Genomic DNA, 23,961 nt, shown 5'->3' on the forward strand with positions numbered 1-23,961 from the left:
TGTCCTAGAAAAGAGATGACCTAGGAGAAATATGGTAGTTCTGCAAGATTGTTGGGATCACAAAAGAGTTAGATGGTTTGCTTAGGGTACATCACGAGTCAGTGGGAAAATTATGAATAGGAGCTAAATGGTCTTTCTTGGTCCTTTTTCTTGCTGTAGGACCTGGTGCTCTCCAAGAGCACGCAATAACCAGTGTCATGGGTCATCCTGAGACTAAGCATGGAGGAGCTGGTTATTGAGAGTGATTTCAAGAGTAGTTTAGCCAGAGCAAAGAGAATAAAGTGGAATGGAATAAAAAGTGCAGAGACATAGGCAGAAAGGTTTGGATGATACTCTCAGGCACATGGTGTGACTCTTGGGGGTGGTCCTGTGCAGGGCCAGAGCTGGACTCGATGGTCCCTGTGGGTCCCTTTCAATTCAGCATATTCTGTGATTCTGTGAAACAATTGTGCTGTATTTAAAAAAAAGCCAAGAAGGAAATCTTTGGCCATGGTGATACAGAAAAAGTTGGTGTTATGGCAGTGAGAGGGGATAATTAATTCTTGAATTTTGACCACGTCAAAATAAAAAGCAGGAAAATTTCTGCTCTGATCCAGGTGCAATAAAGGACAGGAAAGAACAGAATTAGTGAAATGGGGGAAAAAAGACTGTGAGAGCTTTACTGAAGACCAAATTCTTGTTCTTTCTTTTCAAACAGTAGAACTGACAATTTGAGTTAGCACGAAATGCAGATGTGGCAAAGTATCATTTTAAGAACAATTCAGTGCTGGTAGGAATTAGTCTAATTGTTAAATGTACTGAGAAGCTGGTTGGAAGCAGAGCATGACCTAACGGGTTTAGCATTACTATTGCAGCTGTGTGAAACCATTCCAATAAATAACCAGCTCAGTGAAGAAAGTGTGATGGATTTTTAAGATTCTCTCAGTTTAACAGGATGTGCCAAGTCATTGTTTTAACTGTGGGCCAGATCTTTAAAGGCTGTCAGGCACTGAGCCGCCTTGAAAGCACTGAAATGATGCTGATTTTCACAATTTGATCATCTGACCCCCAAATTCAACTCTTTTCACAGTTTCCCTGGTGATGACACTATGAAAGGCTGTACAGAATGGCACAGACCTGTCCACTCTACAGCAGTAGAAGTATGGATGCACAACTGAAAGCAGGATTTTGTTCACCCTTACCTGACGAGTCCCTGTGGGACTGGTGCAGATTTTAGTTTTAATTTAACTGTAACAGTGATGCTGGGAAGCAGAATTATTGATGGGAGAAATCTGACTGGGGCCTTCCCTGGCACTTTGGTTTGTCAGAGGTCATTCTGTTTGGAATCATTCAGTGTGATTAATTGCACTCAAAATTATGCTTCAAATTGGTGTTATTGGAGACTTTTGTACTGCTGTTGTTTAAGGTAAAAGCCCTGTGCAACAGATGGTGGATGCTCTATACTGACAATATTTGGATCCAAGGATTTATCTGGTACACCACAATCCCCTGTTTTGTGAGAATGTTTTTGATAGAAAATAAATACATTTTCAGTGGTCAGTAGCCGGGCTCACTGACCTACTTCTGCCTGCAGATTTCTTCTTTGCCTGAGCAGAGCCCCGCACAGAGGAACTCGTGGCAGGAGTGCTGCATGCCTGCGCTAACAAAGGGTTTGGGTTGAAGATTTGGTGCATTACTGGCAGGCATGACCTTCCACAGGTCTCTAGTTCCCACTGTTCCACCTTAAGTCAGCAGGGGCTGCCTGTGCCTCTTCTCTTTGAAAGTCAACCCCTAGATGTTACCTTCAGGCTTGTAGCTGTTCAGTTCAAGTCACAGGATTACACTTGTGCTAACCTGTCTGGAGCTTTGTGATGCAGATGCAAAAACATCAGAGAAAGATTAATACAACCAGCCATTGATTTATTATGTTCTAGGAAGCAAGGAATAAAGCAGGCTGGCATGATGCCCTGAGCCCAGCCCTCCGTGATGATTTCTCTTGTCCTGACATACATCCACTAGCATTTATCTTGTCTGTTCACCTTCCTCTTCCTCTGGTTTCTGAAACTTCAGGAGTTTATTTTGGCAGGCGTGTTCTTCACTGCTGCTGCTGCTGCTGCTGCTGCTGGAGCTTTCCTCTGAGCTCTTGGAGAGGAGATACTTGATTGCAATCGTGTCCTTCTTGTTCATTTGCAAGCAGAGGCAGGAGGATTTGCTCACCTTAAATGACTCCCCCCACATATTCTGGCACATGTCAGTCCCATTTGCATACATCTGTGTGTCAAATAAGAAATGCCTCCATTACATTTTGAAAGATTTGAGTTAAAATCAGTTTGTAACAAATTGATAAGCATTTATCACTTTTTAAAAATTGGTACTAGCTTATAAAAAAGTTATCTGCATTCATTTACTGTCCTGCTGTGTACCATACTTCATCTTTTCTGAAATATCTTAAAATGTTATCCAGTCCCACAGCTGGCAAGAGTGATTTGCCTGTTGTGAGAGCAAGTGGCTACACAAAGTGCAGGGATCAACAGCTGCCCTTTGTTTCCACCCTGGGGCTGACAGCCCAGCAGCTCTCTGGGGCTGACAGACCAAAGCTGTGTGTGAGAGGCTGTACAAATTGTAGCATGTCAGGACACTCTGACATGCCTCAAAATCTGAGTAGTGCTGAAAGTGCTAGACAGTGCTTTGAATATGGGAATCCTTTTATCTACAGGCCAGAGACAGCCCAATGGAATAACAGCTCTGAGGGATCTCATTGTGCCTCCTGCAATGTACTTCATGTCCAGGCAGGACCTCAAAGACTAAGAGAAGGGACATAACTTAGCAACTGCTTGAAGAAGGTAACTTTTCTTCAAGCTTCCAGAGCGCTGTGTCCAGTGGTGCAACGGCCCCTCTGGCTCAAGGAATTTGCAATTGCAGCTTCCTGTACTCTCCTCAAGTGCATCTGTCCTGTTTTCGGTGCTACCTTGTTTTGTAAGGCCGGTGTCATAGGACCTGTGAACCACACAGCAGTTCTGATAACCTTCTGCCCACCCTGCCTGGGTTTGCCTAACAAGTATTAGCTTAGGAGTTATCATGCCCAGACACAAAGCAGGCAGTATGTACAGTTCCTCTTGCCTGCATTTCTCCCACGTGTTTGTGGTTGAAGTTCAATCTTTTCTGTTCCTGGAAAGGAAGCTTTAGGTACTCCCAGAAACAAAGCTAAGAATGAAGTTGGGGGTGGGAGTGATGGCAGGAGTGTTAATAACTGAAAGTGTAGGTCAGGCAGCAGGATCACTGGGCTCTGTTACTGACTGATTCACCTCGATCATGTCACCAGCATCTCTCTGATGGAAGCTGGGTTTCATCTGTAATAGTACAAGTGTTCCTTGCCCATGACACTGATTCTTTAATCCTACAGTGTTTCTCAAAATGCTGTAATTCCTGGTCGGTGTGCTGATTTACCACCATCACCAGCTTATACAAAGATCTGGCACTGTGAATCTGTGCAGAGGCCTTGTCTTTGTGGTTGGGAGACTTCTGCATGGAAGCTGCTCTGTGTGCAGAAAATTAAAGTCTATTAGGCAGAAGTGGCATTGGGTATCTGTAGTCCTGCAGCTTCTTCTGCTCCAGTTATTTTTGACAACAAGTTTTTCTTACATCTCCCTGTCTCCCCATGTGCAAAACAATGTTGACCTATACTGTAAGGAAGGCAGATGAGAAGAAAGCATAATAATCACTTTTGCCTTAGAATTCTATCCTTTATGAATAATAGAGTCCATTCCAAATAGCCCCAAAGACTCTGTAGTCTGTAAAATAGCTTTTCAATTCATACCATCTCTAGCCAGGGCTTTTGCCATGAATGCTGGAGAAGGAGTATGGAGGTTGACTAGTGCACTGGGAGCAATGCAGGGTCAGAAAAGGAAACATTAATCCACCTAGTTCTTTCCTTATGTTCTTGGGCAGGCAGATCTTAGCTCTTTCTTTCCCACTATTCCTGCTATTTTATGTAGCACTAAACGCTTTCTTCCAGCTCCTGTGCAGTTCCTAGATTTTGACCTGCTTTTTGGTAATCATTCAAGAAAGCATTTAAACCTATCATGTGGGTTTTCTTGGGTCTGTATGCAAGAGACATGGCTTTATTCTATTCTTGTGTCCCACAGGTTCTGTAACATGTGCTCGTGCTCTTCTACTTGCTAAACTGGCAATTTTATTTTGACCTTCCTCCTAACTCTGCTTAAAGATCAGAACACAATCAGAATGCTGCAGCAAGCAAACAGTGCACACAGCCCATTTACCCAGCATGTCCCTAAGTTACTGCAAAGGACTTTGACTTTTTAGCTTCTTGGAAAAATGTTCTAGTCTGTGCATTAACATTGCTCGGGGAGCACTCAGCTGGGACAACAGTGACAAAATGTGCCTCGTTTTGGCCAGGTTAAAACTGGCCACGATCAGTTGTGCATCCTTAATATTCAGCCTTTGTTCCTTATTCAGCAGTTGTTCCAAAGACCCATTAGATCCAGTTGCATATGTCACGTGTAGGGCTGCTGATTGCTCCTCTGTGGGAGCTGAGGGCATCAAAAAAAAAATTAGGAACTGTCCACAGTGCTCTGAGGTTGGAAAACCCTCTGTGCCTCTGGGTAACAGTATCTTCCTTTTCCATGAGTTGAGTCCAAACCAATCAAGTCTAGTGTTTTTATATCATGTAAATGTCATATGGAAAATGCCTTTTTTTTTAAATTTCTCTGAAGAAACTTCATCTTTATTTCTACTTACCATGCAAGCCTATTTTTGGTGAAAAACATGGACAGTTTAGGGTGTGGTTCCATTTAGTTTAGGAATAGCTGCGCCTGGTCTCAAGTGATAAGACCTCGGGATTTGCTGCATATTTCTCCCTGCAGATGGTATATTTTCTTTAAGAAATAAATACAGGGGAACTCAAGGTTAAAAACTCCTATCTCTGAACCAGGGACAGTTTGAACAGAGACTGGAGATTATTTATGGAGATTATCATTTTGTTTTTCACTTCATCTGGAACTACTGATGATTTAGCACATCTGGGAAACGAAGCTTTAAGTTTCCACAGCCCATTTGTTTTTGGCCACCTTCCTGAGCCTGCTGATTAGTGTCACTTTTGCAAGGCAGACAGCAGTCCTGCACTAACTGGACTGTGTCTTCCACTTATATCAGTTGCTGAACTGACTTTTGAAAGTACAGGAATTTGAATTCAATTCAAAACAGTGAATCTGCAAGCCTTACTACCAGTCCCTAAGCACCTCACTTAAATTTGGTTTACTTCCGCAATTTGGACAGTTTTTCACGGACTCAGTAAAGTTCAACTGTTAAAAATATTCAATTAAGTGTAGCAGTTTTGGGCTGTGTTATATCACCCTGAAGCTAAATTTACTCGAGTCACTAAAAAAATACTGACTCCTGAGAGGTCTGTAGATCAGGTTCCAGGCAACCTTACTCCTGTGAGTCTTGTCAGTTCTCATTTTATACACTTTTGCTCACAAAATTACTTATCTCAACCATTAAACCTTCTCAGAAAGATGGGATGAGCTCTCAGAAACCTTGTTAGCGCTGCTCTTCAACCACCAGAGTTACAAAGAGCAAAGTTAGCTCTGCCTACAACTGGCAGACACAGTGGTGAACACACGTGAGGGATACAATAGGTCTATGGAGAACAAAAGGGAGACAGTTGGAAGAATGTCAGGATATAGGGGTGTGGAGGATGGAGAATGACTTGAACATAACAAGGTAAAATAGAGAAAAGGGCAAAGATGCCTAATAGGCAAGAAAACTTTAAAAATTCCTCAGTGTTTTGGGAATTTACATCCCAATTTAAAAAAAAGGAAGAGTGTAGAGCCCCGGATTGTGTAAGGAACCTTATGAAATGCATCTCAGTGTCTCCATTGTACAAGCAATGTTCATTATCTTTTACTTTCTAAATCCCACTGTGGTTAAAGTATCAGTGCTGCTTGAACTTTTGTTTCACAAGTGGAATGAATAGTGATTAATTAAATGTATACATACTTAGAGTAAGCGATGTACATAAATATAAATGTTTGAAAATGTCTATATTTAAAAAGGCTGATGTAGGTATGGCTTGGAACTGCTGAAGTAAAGGTAATTCATTGATGGCATTTTACTCCCATATATTCAGGGGAAAAAAAAAAAGAACTCCTAATGCCGTATTTTCTGCTTCAGTTGATGCAGTTTTCTTACCTCACTGTATGGAATACATTTATTCTTACAGTGGTTTTCTCCACTTTCATCCCATTCCCAGTCCGTCAGCCAGTTACGAGCACATATGGAGTCATCTTTGCAGGCTTCGTACCTTCGTGGAGATCAGTGGGGAAGACACAGTTACTTCTCTCACTCTTTTTCTGTGGACTCACATTCAACTCAAAAAGTGTCCGGGGGCTCTGTTAGTAATGTGGTGTGATTACAGTGCAGCTTAGCAACTGATCTTCAAGAAATGTGCACGTTATCTTTGCCTGACATGTATGTAAACTCCAAGCTGGCCAGGAAGACCTAAATCCCCGTGGAAACTAAACAGTTCGCTCACCACGTTTTATACTCACAGATTTGAGCAAAGGGCTCGTGGCCTGGGTGTTTTCTGCTTGGTTATCTGATGTCACTCAGTGGAGGAAACACTGTGTGGGAGTGATGTTCAACGCTGATGTTCAACATTGTGACAGAGCACAGGGATGCCAAGGGTGAACTGTCACTTGAGGGAGGCGTGGGGAAAGTTTGTATTTGTGAATTAATATGGGAGGAGACTGATGTTTCCTGGGCAGAGGGGTTGCTGTGAGGAATGTGCACTGAAAATAAGGAAAATCCACAAACAACAAAATCATATAAACTAACAGGCTGTCAGCCTCAAAATGATGTTTTCAAAGCAGTTAAACTTGTAGTAATGGAGGAAAGATAAGTATTGTAGGGTGTAGGACTAAAACTTTAAATTTTAAGTTCTTTTTTACTTGTAAGTGGTAATGTGGAAAAAAGGCTATAAATGACCTGGAATGAGTAGAGTGTGCAACTGGCTGGTCTACACGATGAGAGATCTCATGGCTTACTATTATCCTACATAATTTCCTTCCTTCCACTTCTTTTTTATGTTCTACTTTTTGGCTCTTACCTTTCTTAAGGATCCTTTTCTGCAAATCAGTTAACATCTACTTAAATTTAGTCTCATTGGCTTTAGGCAGACTATTCACACCCAGTTACTGAGAGTGCCAAAACCATAAGGCACAGCTTCCAAAAAGTGAGCATCATTCAGTGTGATATTTGTAATTAATGCCTTTGGATATATTTTCTGTTTGGAGTTTTTCATTTTCAGGGCCATGTTTCCAAAACTGTTTTGGTATCACGAGGGCTGCAGCCTTACATTTTTAAATGAAATGTGTGGGTTGTCATGTGGTCATAGAACTAAAAGAACAAGACATTGCAGTACATTTGCAGATGCAGAAAGGTCAGAACATGCACATCTGCAGAAACCTTCACATTGGTTTTTTGGGCTTTTTGAAGGGATAAAGAGCAGTAACAGATGGAGGGTAATCAGGGCCTGAGCAGGTCTGGGGCAGGAGACCCATATTCTCAAACGTGTTCATCCATTAATCTGCTGTCAGAGAGAGGGGCTCTGCTGGAAATAGAGGCTGCAATTTGATAAATTAATATTCATGGTAGGCATCTGGTTTCCTCGGGAACTTGAATAGAATATGCTTATTAAAGTGTTTATATTTTTATTCACCATTATTTATTGAATTGTGAGATGAAATGTTTCCTAATTACGATTATTGGCTGACTGTGGTTTGTTCTAGGAGCAGGTGGCAAGGCATAACTCTATTGTTATGGGTTTTTCTTTATCCCAATGGAAATAATTATGAAGCCAAGTTTATGAAAAATCATGACTTGTGAAGAGTCTGATTTCTGCTGCCCAGGAACCCACAAGTTGTTTCTTCAAATATTAATTAAAACCTGTGAGAAACATAAATACTTCCTGAACATTCCTTATGCTCAATGGGCAGGATATTGTTATTTCAAAGCTTTTTTTCTCCTGTATTTTTTATAATGAGCTGTTTCTCTTTTAGGGGGCACAAGGCCCTTTCACAGGTGAATGAGAAAGTGGCTTACACATTGGATTCTTTCAAAAGCAATAGTTTTAGGACTAGTGGGAGCAAGAAATTCTAAGACAATAGGAAGAAAAGGAAGGCCCCAAGCTACTCAGATGAATTTCTTTTAAATTAAGTCACTGCTCATTCAGAATACTCTGCACATTTCTGGCCACGAAGACACAGAGTATGCAGCAGGCACACTCTCAGTATGCAGAGAAAGTAGGTCACATCACCAGCAGTGCTACAGCATGCTAAAGGGACTCCAGTGAATAGAACATGAAAAAATGTTACTTTAAATCACCAGAAAGACTGGGAATTCTGTCCAGGCTCTTTTCTAGCCTCAGGCCTTTGGCAGGGTGAAGGAATGGGTTTGACACTGGCATTAGGCCGGCACACACAGAGCAGTGTTCAGGGTAGTGGGTCGTCACTACATTTTTGATTCAGGCCAGGCATCTGTGATGCCAACAGGGGCAATAGATCATTGTTCAGTATTTGTTCAGAGCGGAGCCTGCTCTCTGTCAGGAGACTTGTACTGGAAAAGGGTCAATTTTTCCTGTGCAGCAGCTCTTGATCACCCCACCATACTTTCCAGCAATGGAAGTTAAAAGTCCTGTATACCTGCAGGTTCTGGCAATGCCCAGGGGACACTGAGGATTTTGCAATGTAATATTGACCCACAATATACACTTTGGTATAAATCTCACATATACTCAAGCTGGCTTAAACCACTTCATAGGTGCAAACTAAACTTAAGCAAACATTTTCTTTCATCTTTACTCTTTCACTCAATATAGCAGTTGGGCAATGACTTTTTATGCTACTTATTTTGGGATACATTAGTTTTAGATATTGATATTTTATAATTTTGCTGTTAGATCTGTGGTAAAGCTCACTGGCAACTCCAGTGTTTTAATATCCAAATGCAAAATTTGGTAATATTTGGTACTCAGCTCTAGGAGCACTGAGAGAAATTCAAGGTCTCAGTCTTTATCTTCAAAGAGGTCAATAATGTGGATTCAGTTTAAAAGATTACCAAAAACTTAGGAAAGAAGACTGCATATGACAAATCTGTTCCTGAGGCACCTGGAGTTTCATGACACAGAAATAAATTTCATCACTAGAGAAAACTCTAGGGAAGCTAAGAGATACACCAGCCCTTCTCACTATCTTCCATTACAAATGCAAGCTAGGCTTCATTTCCTTCTCTGGCACAAAGGAGTGGAGGCATATTTAAAACCAAATCCTACCAAAATTCTGCACTGCATACATGACTTTGCCCTTGGAGGGAATATGAGAATGGAAATGGATCCACATGCCAATAATATTCAAGTTGTGTAAGCACTAAGGAAGGCACAGCAGAGAGCAGTGCAAGAGAACCCTACCTCGCACTACCCTGTGCCCTGCACTTTTAAGAAAATCTCTTTTATAACATTTTTAGAAGTATCGTAACAGTTTCCCATGATTTTCAGAGCAGCCTAAGGGATCCAGACATTCACAGACCATCACTTTCATGGAAAGCTAGCAGTTAGAATCCCACAGTGTGAACAGAGCCTGTGCTGTTTGCACTATGCTTCACAGCAATTTACCCTTCCAGACAAGTTACTCTAGTGACCGGGCACAACATTCATATGGGGCTGACTGAGGTTGATGTGTCACAGGATGATGTTATTTAAGATCCAGCATTTCAGGGAGAGAGGGATATATACTGTGTGTGTATCACTGGGAAAATCTCAGAACCCTACAGGAATATAATGCTCCTACCCCAAGACTAAGGGTTGTCCCACCATGTGCCTTGGGCTCAAAAAATAATGTGATTCCCTGATGCTGTATTTTGGAACAAAATTAAATGCTATTATGCTGCCCATTGCCATTAATAATTTTAGCATTACTTGGCTGCAATTTACTCTCTCAGGCTTTTAGAAGAGATTTTAGAGAGTGTGATAATGGAATGGAAGAGTTAAGGTCAAAGGCACAATATTAAGGAATGAAGATAATTTGTTACATGCATTAATCGTTACATGAAATCCCACAGGAAGTGGCTTCTTTGCTGATTTTGTAGTGCATTTTATGCATACAAAAGAAATGTATCATAGAGTGATCAAGTATTTAGATTGAAAATGCTAACTGCATGAACACTAACTCACAGACATGGACTTTTCAAAGGGTGTTAGGCTGCTGTTAGTGCCTGTCAACGTGGTGGGAGCTCCTTTGTCATGATGCCACTGCACTGCATCCTCACTGAAGCAGGGCAGTGCTGTCCCTGAGTCACTAATCTCAGTTTAGTGCCTCCATCCTGCATTCACAGCCTGTGTCATTATTATTTTAGGGGTAGTAGCTTAGCAGAGGAAAAAGTAGAGATGGAGAAGCAGAACAAGAGAAAAGGTGGTACAACACCACTGAATCATGGGCATATTAAAACTAGATAAAAATACTTGGATTGAGGAGCTGAACCTACCAGTCATCACAAAAGCTTTGACACAATGGAACAGCCTGAATAGCAGCGGTGTCATTGGGGTGGATCCAGCGAGCAGCATGTGGAGAACACCGGTAAAAGCACTCGATTTTCTTTGTGAAATCTTCACAGCTGTGGTGGATGAGAAAAGCCACAAATAAGCCCGTTTCTGAGCATCAAGGCTGCAGCCTCAGTTTTCTAGGCCTGCTTTGATGTGGATGCAATCCTACAAATTAGGAGAAAAACACAGAAAAGCATCCTCTGGCCCTGTTAGTATTTAAGTTCCAAACTCGTTCCTTTGGCACTGTGCACAGACTCTGACCGTGCAATCCCCACAGCCAGCTACAGAGTGCACGAATGTTTCCATGCATATTTCAGCCCTGTTTGTGTGAGCTTTCTGTAAACTTTTGAGGCCTTGAGTTTTCCTGGCAAGAATGATTCCGGGAAATAATAAAATGTAGTTTAAAGCTATGGCACAAAACATTGTCTATGCTGTAGCCTCATGGTTTCGCTCTTCTTTAGATTTTCCCACAGCCCAGCTGAAGTTACTTAAAATCACAAACTGTGCTGCTCTCCTGGGAGTGGCAGGCAAGAGCCGTTACTTTTGCACATCTGGTTTTGCTTAATTGTTTTGTACTTTCATCCTTTTATTTCTATAACTTGCCATGTTTCACAGCTTTAACATCTAATGGGATACTAAAAGTCTTAATTATGGAGACATTCTGCATGGTTACAAAACCCACTGGGCTACAAGAATTTTTATTCTAAATATTCAGAAGTTTCATTTCTGGACTCTTGTGGATTTTTTTTTTCCCCTGAGATTTAATAATCTAGTTGATGTTCTTTCTAAACAAAGGAAGAAGCCTGGTCCCTGTTCACTAGGGATCACACTCACTGGTGGGTGATGGTTGTGCTGGAGACCTACAGAGATGTGGTGTAGCTGTTACCTACTGGGTTTACAACGGCTACGCCTCGTTCTATGCTGAAAGCAAACTTGAAAAAACATAATTTTTCATGACAAAATGGCATAAGGAGTATAAATTAAGTATTCATGGGCTTTAGTGAGAGGAGAAGAAGAGTCAGATTTAGTAAGGTGTAGACACAGGATGATGAGAATTGGGCTGGGTGACATAATCTCAAGGGCAACCTGGTGTCCACCAGCAGCTGTGTGGCTGCCACAGCACAGACACATGGAAGCAGGACACAGACAACTTCAAAGCTCACTTACGATTTACTGAGCTGCCCACATCTGTTCCAGTAGCTGTTGCTTACTTTAATTACTGGGGAGTGAGCCAACTGCTCTGTGAAGTCTGCATAGCAACACGAAGCTGTTGGGAATAAAACAAAGATTTTGAAATAAGGATTTTTTTTTTTTTTTTAATACTGTATTCGGACGACTCAAAATGTGAGATTAATCTGGTTTGGACCATAATATGGTAAAATCTTAGTACTAGCTAGGAGATGTACTCAAGCTCTAACATTTTTGGGTTTGGAAATAGCTGTGTGCTAGGTGAGGTGGACTGTCACCAACAGTGCTTTGTCAAGGTGTGCCCAGAGAACCCCAAGAATTTTACCAGTGTTCTGCCTGACGTTATATCCCAAGGGATATTCACTTTGAAAACTATCAAACATAAACCAAATAGTTGAAAAAATGTAATAAGTACTGTACTTTTCTCCCAATAGAATTTTGATTTCAACCTTTCCCATTTCATGTCTGCTACAATTAATTTTTATACTCAATCACAATAAACCAGATTCATCTTTGCTCTAACCAATTTTAAGCAGGTGGAGTTAGAAGAGAGGCAAACTGCATCAGATTTTTAGAAGAAAAGAAATGAAGTCAATGGAGTTTTGCAGTTGACTTTGTTAAGACCCAGAATCCTACTCTTGGTTTGCATGCAGCAAAATGCCAATGAAGGAAGCTTTTCAAATACAATGTATACTGAATCTTATATACTTTTGAGAAATTAGGGGAACTGCCAAAACAATTAGTGTGTACAACGCTGTACTTCTCGACTATATTTGGCAAAAATTAAACCTCTCTTACATTTAGAGTACAGAGTGCACTCCTGCATATCTGACTCAGGACTTGGCTTCGGTTTTTGGGTGTCCCCTTCCAGGCATCCATATTTTTGGCAGGTGGATGACGTTATGATAGCAAAGAGGGTGATGGCAAACCTGAGCATTGTCCAGTTCTTTTTCCTGTATGGAGAGAAGACTTTGTTTGTAACCTTTTTTCTAGAAGAAGGCATAACATGAAAATAAAGATTGCTTTTAAAAAACTACATATTTAATCAAGTAAAATACATTCAGCAAAGATGCACACAGAAATATTAAGACACACATTAAGACACACATTCTCCTTCTTTCCTTATAACTGAACACTTACACTTTTGCTACTTAATTCTGAGGTGTGGTGGCAAGTGATAAAGGCCATCCATAGTTCAGGCTATTTATGAAAACTTGTTATAATTTTCAGTGTTTAAGAAAATTACTTTAAATTTCTTAGACTGACCTGAATTATCTTTGAACCCTTCCAAGAGACATTTCTCTGCTTCACTCGATTTGACAAAAATATTGATGAGTTTTAAAATTTGCAGAGTTGTTTTGCACACTTGAAAATTACACAACAAATACAGCTGCAAGTGAGCTAGTAGTGGTGAGCACTTGAGCTGGATAAATTACACTGATTACTTGTCTTTGTTGAAGATATGCTTATTTATAATTAAGAATCTGATCCACTGTTTTCTGCTTCTTTTGTAGAGTTTGGTCAAAAATGCAAGATAAAAACATTTTGTCTTTATGAATAAAATTTCTCTAAACACAGACTATATATTAGCCAGCTATACAGATAAATCTAGAACCTGTTACATAAATCAATGCAAAATTCTTTATACATGTTACTAATTTAACCCTTCATTCTTTAGTCAAATATTCCTGTTAACTTTTTGGAATAACTTTTCCTGAATAAGGACTGCCATTCCTCTATGTACCTATACTTTTCAGATAGAAAGAACACAACAGATAGAGAAGAAGAAAACTGTCTCTTCAATTTCTCAGTAGTTTCTCACCTCTTCTGTTGTCTTCCTGAGTGATACTTCTCCCTGGAACAGGAACACAGTAAATTGCTTTTCTCATTTTCCACTTTATATACACACACCATCTGGCATCAGTGCTCCAGAATTTGTTTGCCCTGGAAGAGTTCCTTGACCCTTTGGAATGCTAACACAGATTTATCTCAAGAGCAGATGCAATGACCAGCACATAATGCCCTTTTATTGCTTGCAAACGTCGACATGATAAAGAGGAAAGTACAAATGTGGGTTAGGATTAGAAAAACAACAGCTCTCCTATAATCCAAATGCCACTAACCCCCCTGCCTGTTTTTTCAGTGATTCCCTGTATTGTTAATTATTAGATTAATTTCCACAACTGTTTCACGGGGCTCCTGTCACTGATTCAGGCTTCACTGAATTCAAGACATTAAATGCTTCTTATTTCAACCTGACTGGCTTAACTTTTCCTATAGGTGTGATGGCTTGCCTCGTTACACAGTAATTTTACTGCCTCCCCTGGAAGATAGTCCAGGTCTCCCGATTCCCAGGTCTTTGCTCTTTCTTCACAAGATCCCTTCATAACCTGCTGCTGTTTACTCTGGTTGCTCTACCTGCCTCATATATGTACTTTACAGCCAGTGTCACAAGCACTACAAGAAACTGTTAATTGAGTGGCTTATAGTGGTTCTTGATGGGATTTCATTGGGAGATTTGCTTTCTGCAAAGAGGATTTGCATCTAAACATAAATCATGGTGTAAGGTAGACGTGGTGATGACAAATAGTTGCACTTACTTTCACAGATTGTCTTGTTGAGTACTTGTAAAGAGCAGCCCCACTCAGTACCTTGTGATTATTTAGATGCATAAGGAAAGCAGCATCTGTTGTTCTCCTGTTTTGAATAGAACACTGGTTTGTCAGATAATACTCTGGGGCCATTATTTACTAACCTTTTTTCTTGAAAATACAAACATTGGCACAATGGAAGTGTGGTATGATTCTCATTGAGCAAAATCACTGAGCATGATAACAAAACAACCTTTATAAGCTATAAGCACTGATTTCTATCCTAGTTCTAGGAAATGCCTCAAGGACAACATCTTGCTGGCCTAAAAAGAGCCTTTTCCAGATCAGTGGAAACTGAGCGATATTTATGTTCCAGAAAGAATTTAATTAAGACAAGTTTAAAGAATGAATTTAATTAAGGCAAGTCTAAAAAGGCATAAAGTAACTATGGGAGAAACTGAAGTAAATCTAACGGCTTATTACCCACTCCTTCACCTCATGTGGCTCGATCTAGTGTTGGCTGAAATTCATGGAGTTCCTCGCTGCTTTGTAATGTGAGGGATTCGTGCCTGCTGCTCAGCACTTGGGTCTGTGTGTTCATACAAAATAAAGCTCACTATATAATGTGAAAATTCACTTCCAGCACTGGCATGGGTGGAGGGGCTGGCCAGCCTGGGGAAAAGCACAGGAGCAGCCCATGCTCTGTGCTGCACTGCCCGGTCTGAGGAAAATACCTGGACACGGGTAAGGTGTAACTGTGCCAGGAGGGTTCTTGTAATGCCTCTGCTTGCTGAATTGGCATACAAATTATATTAAGCTATAGGAAACTGGGATTGCTTTCAGCCTTTGAGTGTGAGCCAAACGGGACCACTTGCTGGGAGATTAGGCAGAGTTTCTAGCAGCAGGAAGGAAAATTGTCATATGTTTGTGATTTCCCAGACTTGGCTCTGGTTAGCAATACATGTTAGGAGGCTCAGGCTAAGGAGCTTTTAGCGATCTCAGCTACACATCTTCATCTCCTGAGAAGGGAATCTTGATTGTTTATTCTTAAAGTATTCTCTGCTAGTTATTTTGTGTAACGTCTTATACCGGGAAATTTGTTCAAGGAAGTTTCTTACCCCTTCCTATACTTGAATGGGTCATTTCTCTTTATTTGTTAGAATTGAACTTCTTTTCAAGCACTCAGTGATATTCTTGTACTTTTAAGACTCCTATTGCCATTTAATTTTAACTTTAACCAGTATCCTGTAAATTCTATTCGTCTTTTCAAGAGCTAAAGCATGCTTGATGTTAAGGTATCACCACAGACAGCAATTCAGGCACCACAACAATGAATTATCATCTGATGATCTAATTGATACTGGCCAGTGATAGTAGTAAAAGCGTGCATCTATTCCAAAACCACAAACACTGCTATACTAGGTCTCAAGAGCCATCTAACCTGAGCAACTTCCTTCTAGCACGAGCCATTAGCAGAAAATAAGGGAAAAATGTTTAGAAAATCAGGCTAGTAGCTAACTTCCCAGCTTCTGGCAATCAGTTTAGTAACTGTGTCAACTGACATCTCCCAACTCAGCAGAGCGATTCCTCCTTTGTGAGTCAGATCTCTTTAATGACTGCAGGAAGCTTTCAGGGTTTTATATTCTCGGTAAATCTGAAAAGCCGATGTGGTTAAGGGAAAAATTGTTTGCGCTTCCAACCAGTGACAATTGCCAGATCCATTTCCCTTCTTGGCATCCTGAAAGTGTAGCAGTGTGGCTGGAGGGAGGCTGAGTTTCAGGAGTGTAAATTAGAGCATTTGGCCTGTTATAGCTTTATTAGACGTGGCAATGTGTGCTAATGAAATTAATCTGTTTGTTCCTCATGTCTCAGCGTGAGCCTGCATGCTCAGAGGTTGGAAGTGTTTTTCTTGTTAACTGTAACAAGAAATGTAATTAGGAGCATGGGTTGTTATCTAATTTAGCGAAGCTCTTTTGCAGAACTGCTTTTAAAGTTGCAACAAGGGCACATTATTTGATGATCAGTTAAGTATATAACCTTGACTTTCATTATTTTAGACTTTAGAACTAAGAGTTCATCTTCACAAGTCCCGGTTCAATGTATCATGTCACAAGTCAAGCTGAATGCCAAGGGAGACACTCCAGATGGATTCAGTCTGGCACTTCTGACTATGGAAAAAAAACAGCTGAGGTCAAATCTTAATGCTACTGAATCTGAGGTGTGATTTGTTTCTGTTCACTTCAGTGGGGCTGGGATTTCTCCTTTTATTTTCTCGGCGTAAGGAATACTTCACGGAACAAAGTAAGTCTTACTTGCTTTGTTTGAGTATACAAATGTTGCTGAGCTAGTTCTCCACCAGGGCACAGGAATGACAAAAGCACCAGTAATTTTATATAACCAAGAGAGTGAGTCAGTGGGGGGAAAAAAAGCAGATAGTTTTGTGAATAGTAGGTTTTAAAAGAAATCACAACCCAAACAACAAAATTAGAATTGCAAAAGTGTCATTTTAAGCCCCACGTTAGGTTTTTCAAAATTAAAGGGGACAAAAATCTACTTATTTCAGCTTATTACTGAGTTGAAAGGACCTCTTGAAAGCACAACAGAACGCTCTTCCTTTGCACTAGTCTTTCATTTGCCTTTCACATTCTGCTGGGCTGTTACTGGGAGGTTCCTCGAACCACTACCAATTACTGTTAGTTTTTCTACAAAGCAGGGGCTTTGGTTTGGGTAGCTGCTGACTGTGTTGTGTGATGGGGGCTCTCACAAGTGACAAAGAAAATCTGGGCCCTGTTTTACCTGTACTCCAGAAATAACCAACTGCAATCTTGTTTTCTTATTCAGATTATTAATATTTGAATGAATTTTCTACAGTCATTTAGGAAAGATGACTTTCTTCTTAGGGGATTATAAACACTATTTTTTAAATTTAAACTTATGGATATTAATTATTTGTGTAGAGATGATGCCAAGATGTCCATGTGTAAAGCTGTGATGTAGTGTTTTAAAGTACTTGGTGCCAATACTGGATTCTGGATGGCCACATCCCACAGCCCCCTGATTCTGTGCTGCCCCTTTCCCTCCACTGCCCTGGCACAACCCACAGGGTGTTGTGCACCCAACCCAATGGGGAAGATGATCCAGCAAAAAGAATTCCTGCACTCCCCCCTGCCCCCAGTGTTTCTGGCCAAATCAATTGCCCCATTCAGTTTAAAACACAGCTGTACAAGATTTGTGTTGCTGGGAGGCAGAAGGTGGTGTATCCCAACGAGAGAGACAAACAGGGGAGGGAAGGACTGGCAGTACTTTCAGTCAGAACTGCCAGCCTCTGAGCCCCATTGTGTTAGCGTTCTGTGTTGGTTTTTTAAACTGTTTTGTTGAACACCTTGTAATCAAAACGAAGAGCAGACAGATCTACAGAGAAAACAAATAATGCAAGCACAAGGTAACAGTGAGATCACGCTGGTCAACATATTTAAAGGCAGTGACTGGAAACCACCAAGTGAGTCATTGCTGAGCTTTTCCTGTTAGTATCACTGCAGGCATGAATGTTAAGGAGGACACAGCTGAGGTCCACGTTGTGTCTCTGTGACTCCCATACATGCCATATTGGTACTAGATAGTTTGACTCACTGTCCTGTGATGAATCTGTGGTTAGAAAATTGTCCACGACACTCATGAAACAGGTATTTTTTTACTCCGTACCTTTATTTACATAGTCATCTCTCCCTCTGCATCCCTCAAATGGCTCTCATCCCTGTTGTACCAGCTGAGGATTGTTTTCACTTCCAAATCCCTTTCAGTTTATCTGTGCTCTCTCTGTCTGTTCTCTTTCAATGCAGACACATTAAGTCTCTACAAGTGTCCTGGTGCCAGTCTCCACCTCACACCTGTTGGATTTCCATGGCTTGCAGTCTTGTATTTGTCATCTATTTGGGAGGTGTTTCCAAAAGTAACAGTTCAACTACGTGTAATCCTCCCCTGGGCCCTTCCTAAAACTCACCTTTGTTTGGGTGACCAAGAGAGGGTGACAACAGTTAGGATCTGATGCCACTCCTGCTGGCCGGTATCTTTCCCTTCCCCACGTGCTTCTCTTTTCGGACCTTTCAGAAATACACACGAATAAACACATTTATGTGCATATGTAACTTCTCCTCTGTTAACACCTGGGGGTAACAGCCCTACTGTGGCAATTGCTGTACAAACAAATCCAAGCTGACAATGAAAGCAGCACATTCACAGGTCTCTTCTCTCTTTAAAACTATAATGTGGTTGATGAGCTTTTATTGCTAAGAAGTGCTGTTAAGCACTATTGCAGCCATACTTTTAACTTCTGTTACATATTTGCACATTTATATCTTCTACTTCCTTACCAGATGCAAATATGATACCAAACCCAAGGTTAGAGCAGTGCAAAGCTGGCACTTTGACATAGTGCATCACTGCAAACAAGGATTTATGTCCTTCATGGTAGATGAAGAAGGAAAAGAACTATTGGAAAGCAAATCATATACAGTTATGACTGGAATTTTGTTGTATCTAGATCTAGTAATTGCCATTCAAATTAATTGCCATCCAGTTAGTTTACTTCGTTATTCTGTCCCTAAGACTGACTAATAGTGGCAGTTTCCAGTGAAGATCCACTGGATTAATATACGGTATAATACACTTTTATGAAAAAACCTGCTTGCAAGAAATTTCTTCCTAATCCTCTTGAATTCCTTAATGTTTAGCTTGTGCCTTGAAACATGACTGTTTATAACCTTCCTGTAAAAAATCCTCGTGTAACTATAAGTATTTTTATTGATTACACAAATGTCTAATGCAGACCTCCTCAAAGAGCAGACCTCACTAAATCTTGCCTAGATTGTGTCAGGGTCCCAGATTTACTAATTCTCCTGCATTCTTTTGGAAAATCCTGCATTTCTTACCATTTCTCTGGAGCTTAGAGGTGATGATGGGGAGCTATACTCTGTGGCTGCAGACCTCAGCTGTGCAGGCATCACTCATTGCTTGGCTAGCCTGGCAGGGCTGGGATGAGGTTCTTGCACTGCGCTGAACGAAATGCTGCCTCACTCTGTAAAGAGTAATGGATTAGTCTCAGTCAAAGCTTTGCCCAGCACGTCTCTCTGTGCTCTGTAGGACTACCTTTTCACCCTTGTTTTTTATTTTGCTTATAACTGGTATTCTCTAGTTGTGTCGTGCTGGTTGTTTTTTATTTGTGAATCTTGAAAAAAGAATGCTGTCACGGGGGAGGGGGAAGTCAGAGAAGCATCCAGGAGTCACGGCACTGACGTGCAGCCTCTGTAATTACTTGTCATTACTGACATTCTACGCAGGTACAGCACAACGTGCTGCAGTGCCGTGCTGTCTTCCTGCCTGACTGCACAGTGCCAATTGCCAAACATTAGTATTCCAGTGTAAAGCCCAAAACTTGTCTGTGAATACCATTAGAACTGGGCCACTAACAGAAGGTGCTTGACAGACTCACATGCAGAACAACCAAAGACATTTCCTCTGTCTCACGCAGAGCAGAAATACCGAGAGCGAAGGTTGTGTGCACGGTGTGAGCGGAATGACAAATGACAAGTCGTGGTGATATACTTCTTTGGTGGCATTAATGATGCAGTTCTGCCTTGGAAACAGTGGAAACAGGTGATCAGATGGGTTTTGTGTGGCACCAGTTTTGCCAAACGTTCGAATTTAATAGGAATTCAAATGATTAAGTGAAGTACTTCATTTTTAAGAGGAAATTCTCTTGCTCAGCAGCATCCTAATGACTTTCAGCATATCCTATTTGGCATAAAGAGGTTTTAACCTCACAGCTTCAGGCTGCATATCTCTATTCCAGCTCCAGGAATTATTGCTGTAGCTGTGTGCTCGGCAGTCATAAAAATGTTGCAGATGAATTTATATCTTTTCAGAAAACATTATGGGATAAGCTGGACTAGACTCTGTGTTCTGCCTTACCAAAGTCTCTTTAAACCAGCTAGAGAAGAATGGAAGGGAACTCTTCCTGATAGCATAATTCCTTCTGAATCAGAAGGGCATGCTGAGACATTCTTTGTATGGAGAAAACGGAAGGTGGAAGCCAGGGAAGGAAATATCTGGAACTGCAAAGAGAAACTGCATTAACTGAGTATCAGCACGTGAGCTACACAGGCTCTCTGTGGTCCCCTGCTCTGTGTTGGGCAGTCTGGATAACACAAGAATCATAAGAATATAAACCTTTATTAATTACTCTTCTGTCTTTTTTGGATGTGACAGAATATTTCTGGAGACAAACACCATGAGCATTGGCGTGGCATCACACCTTGCTCTGCCTTGTTCATCTGTGCCCCTTTTCCCTGCCAAGCCTCTCATGATTCGTTTACTTTTATTTAAAGCTGGAAAAAAAAAAAAAGTTCAGAAAACTAGCTCATATGGAAAAGAAAAATCAGGTCACTCAGACTGGGCTGCAGATTCAGGTCATACTCAGTGACGAGTTTGAACGGAAAAACTATGGGAGAACCAGTAAAATGAGTATTTTTCCTATTCCGTCAACATGAAACCTCACTGTTCTTTTGTTTCAAAAATATCGGAAAGACATTTTGAGTCCAAAATACTAAACAGGGATTAAACAGAGAAGGAAATATGCCAGAAGCAAACCAAATGCAATCTTTTCACAAGTAAAATGCCCTATTAACCCCCAAATGGCTTTTTGATTTGCGGAGATGAAAGAGATTTTTAAAGTTTTTGATTAAAATATGGAACCAGAAGGCAATTATTTGCAATTCTGTCTAAAACAAACAACTGAAGATTTGTTTTTTAATATGTTTATTTTTTTTAAATACTTTAGACAGGTAATGTTATTCAAATCCTCATTGTGACTTTTCTTCCTTTCTGCCTGCATGAATTCCTTTCTGGCACACGAAGCGAAGAGGTGTGAGCCAGTGCAAGGTGTCCCACAGGCCATAACCAACAAATGACTAATTGGCATCTATGTTGCAATAGGGCAAAGATCCAGCCAAATTATGATGAGGCACTGTGCCATCCCAATAGACTCCCATTAACGAGGATGCCAAGATTCCATAAATTTGCATTATTTACATTTAGTTAGAGCAGGATTCCCAGCTGGGAAGTTCCACATGGTTGTCCATCCCTATCATATACAATTATGAGGGAAAAAAATCTCTGTGACTAATCCAGCATCCTGAAATAGTTTTTAGCAAGCATTTAAATACTCTTAATAAGTACTTAATAATGCTCCCACTCTTCTACCTCAATAAATCGTTGGGAAGTGTATTTTTGTTGTCTGTCTCTGTACAAAATTAATAAAAAATTTATACATCAGGTTTCCTGGTTGAAGATGCATAAGCCTTTTCAGCACTTTTAAAAGGGAGAAGGAGTTGTTTTTTCTGCAGCAGCAGCAAGGTTCCTGGCTATGTAATGGTGAAAAAAAAAAAAGGCAACTTTGAAGTTGCTTTTGTGAAAAACGAATGCAGAAACTGGTAACTTAAACCCTCAGGAAATAATTTGCGAAGACAAAAATGCCGAGAGGGTGTGAATTACTGAGATGAAACACAAGATGATGATATGTGCTCTGATTACTCCTCAAGGTAATGAATCTCTGAAGGTTTGTCTTTTCTACCGAGAAGATGGTGAACCACATCTCAGTGTGCCCCATAGTAAGTGTGCTGTAGAGCTTGGTGGCGCAGCTGGTGAATGTTTCCCTGCAGCTCTGAGCTCCTGCAGTGGGATGGGGGATGCTCCAGTCACCCGAGCACCGCGGGGCCTGGGGCTTGGATCCCACTGCATCCTGCTGGAGGAACAGTGTGGCATTTTCCCCATGCTACCGACTACAGGTGGCACCACCAGGAAGGTCCTGTGCCCACCTGATGTTCTTAGGGGCAATTAAGAGTTTATTGTCAGAGAAACCAAATGCTGCTGGACACCTGAGCTGATCCTGGATCGTGATGATGGGGGCAGCACGATGCACAGAAAGTTCCACCGGAGCATGAGGAAGAACTTAACTGTGCAGGTGACCGTACACTGGAGCAGGCTGCCCAGAGAGGGTGCGGAATCCCTCAGTGGAGATATTCCAGAAGCGTCTGGACGCAATCCTGTGCCACGTGCTCTGGGACGACCCTGCTTGAGCAGGGAGGTGGGACCGGATGAGCCACTGCGGTGCCTTCTAACCCGAAACATTCTGTGATTCAGAGTCACAGAACGACAGAATCACTGAATGGGTCAGGTTGGAAGGCACCGCAGGTCCCCCTCCCGAGCAGAGTAGTTCCAGAGCACGTGGCACAGGATTGCACCCACACGGTTCTGGACTATGTCCACTGAGGGAGACTGAGATCCTGTGGGGCACAAACGCTGCCCTCACGCCGGGGTGACACTCCGCACGCTGCATCCTCAACCGGCGCCTCCCAGCCTCCTCCTGCGAGGCAGCCCTGGCATGGGCGCAGAGCCCGTGCCGCACGGAGCCGCCCGGGTAGCCCGTGGCCTGCGGGGTGTCCCCGAGGTGTCCCCGGCTCTGCCCCGGTTCCGTGCGCGCCCCCCTCTCGCCCCTCGGCGGCCCCGCCGCCCTTCCTCCCTCAGCGCCCCCGCGTCTCGCTCCTCCTCCCGCGGCTCTCGCGATAGCCGGCGGCGCGCGGGGCGGGGGGGGCGGCGCCGCGGCGGGCGCGCTCGCTGAAAGGCGGCGGGAGCGGGAGCGCGCGGCATGTCCGCGCCCGCGCGCCCCGCGCGCAGGTGCCCGCGGCCGCCGCGCCGCCCCGGCGCTCCGTGACCGCCGCCCGCCCCGCCATGGGCGCCCGGCCGGGCCGCCGCCGCTGAGCGGGAGCAGCAGGAGCAGGAGGAGGAGGAGAAGCCGCCGCGATGAGGAAGGGCCGCTCTCGGGGGGACAAAGCGGCGCCGCCGCCGCCGGCGCGGAGGGAGCCCGGCCGGGCGGTGTCCGGCAGCGCGGCGGAGCGCAGAGCCGCCCTGCTGGGGGGCGGCGGCAGGAAGGAGCCGGAGGACTCCCGGGCCGCGGGGGCGCCGGAGCGGGTAAAGCCGGGACGCGGGGCGGGGGTCGCGTTGTTATGGAGACGCGCCCCGCGTGGCGGGGCCGCTGTCCCGGGCCGGGCCGGGATCGCGGGGCGGGAGCGGCGGCGGCGCTCGGTGCGGCGGCATCCCCCGGGAATCCTCGCCCGCCGCTCCCGCAGGTTGGTGCCCCCGGAGCAGGGAGGGGTGGCGGCGGTGCCGTGTCGGTGCTGCCGGCGTGGCGTGAGCGAGCGGTGCGGGAGCCGCGGTGCGCCCGTGGAGGAGCGAGGGAGGATGCGGTGAAATCGAGCCTCTCTTACGTGCTTGCTGGTATTAACAATTACAGAATACGTCTTTCTAGTAACCCTCTGTAGGTCGCTCCTTGTCGCGGCGATAATTACGATGCGTTTCCCAGCATTTTTTAGGTCTCAGTTCCAGAAGTGGTTTATTTAGGAAACGTACCATACCTTTGCAGGTACTTGAAAATGCGTAGGCTTGTTACATGTGAGAGGGTGTAAGTTCAATGCATCCTCTCTCCTGTTTCATCCCCCCAAAAAATAGGATCCACTGATTGCTGCTTAGGGTTTC

The 23,961-nt window shown here is 42.8% G+C and overlaps 2 protein-coding genes across 4 annotated transcripts in view; one reads left to right on the plus strand and one right to left on the minus strand.

Moving 5' to 3' along the window:
• Window positions 1-1,878: 1,878 nt before the first annotated feature.
• Window positions 1,879-12,729, minus strand: LOC114001796 (riboflavin-binding protein). The gene is made up of 5 exons (XM_027747268.2): window positions 12,581-12,729; window positions 11,762-11,861; window positions 10,537-10,665; window positions 6,190-6,301; window positions 1,879-2,250 (listed from the first exon to the last, which is right to left on the minus strand). The coding sequence occupies exons 1-5, from the start codon at window positions 12,717-12,719 to the stop codon at window positions 2,002-2,004; spliced, it is 729 nt and encodes a 242-aa protein (XP_027603069.1). The 5' UTR covers window positions 12,720-12,729; the 3' UTR covers window positions 1,879-2,001.
• A 10,427-nt stretch (window positions 12,730-23,156) lies between these two features.
• The window catches only part of MAST2 (microtubule associated serine/threonine kinase 2), a 188,986-nt gene continuing 188,181 nt past the window's right edge, over window positions 23,157-23,961 (plus strand). For all 3 annotated transcript variants that reach the window (XM_039384710.1, XM_027747082.2, XM_027747085.2), the window contains exon 1: window positions 23,157-23,397. In XM_039384710.1, the coding sequence (XP_039240644.1) occupies window positions 23,230-23,397 (168 nt within the window). In that variant the 5' untranslated portion in view covers window positions 23,157-23,229. The remainder of the gene's footprint in view (window positions 23,398-23,961) is intronic.

Source organism: Pipra filicauda, unplaced genomic scaffold (assembly GCF_003945595.2).
Source record: "Pipra filicauda isolate LSUMZ 115617 unplaced genomic scaffold, ASM394559v2 scaffold36_size6622888_pilon, whole genome shotgun sequence".
In the NCBI taxonomy this organism is placed as follows: Eukaryota; Metazoa; Chordata; class Aves; order Passeriformes; family Pipridae; genus Pipra; species Pipra filicauda.

Bases quoted from the DNA above. Each gene is read 5' to 3' on its own strand.
- LOC114001796 (XM_027747268.2), bottom strand. From the start codon at position 12,719: ATGCTCAGGTTTGCCATCACCCTCTTTGCTATCATAACGTCATCCACC. The intron at 11,862-12,580 runs GTAAGAGAGGTT...TATTCCCAACAG, and splicing joins GTGCACTCTGTACTCTAAAT to CTTCGTGTTGCTATGCAGAC. The intron at 10,666-11,761 runs GTAAGTGAGCTT...CATCCACCACAG, and splicing joins TGTGGGCAGCTCAGTAAATC to CTGTGAAGATTTCACAAAGA.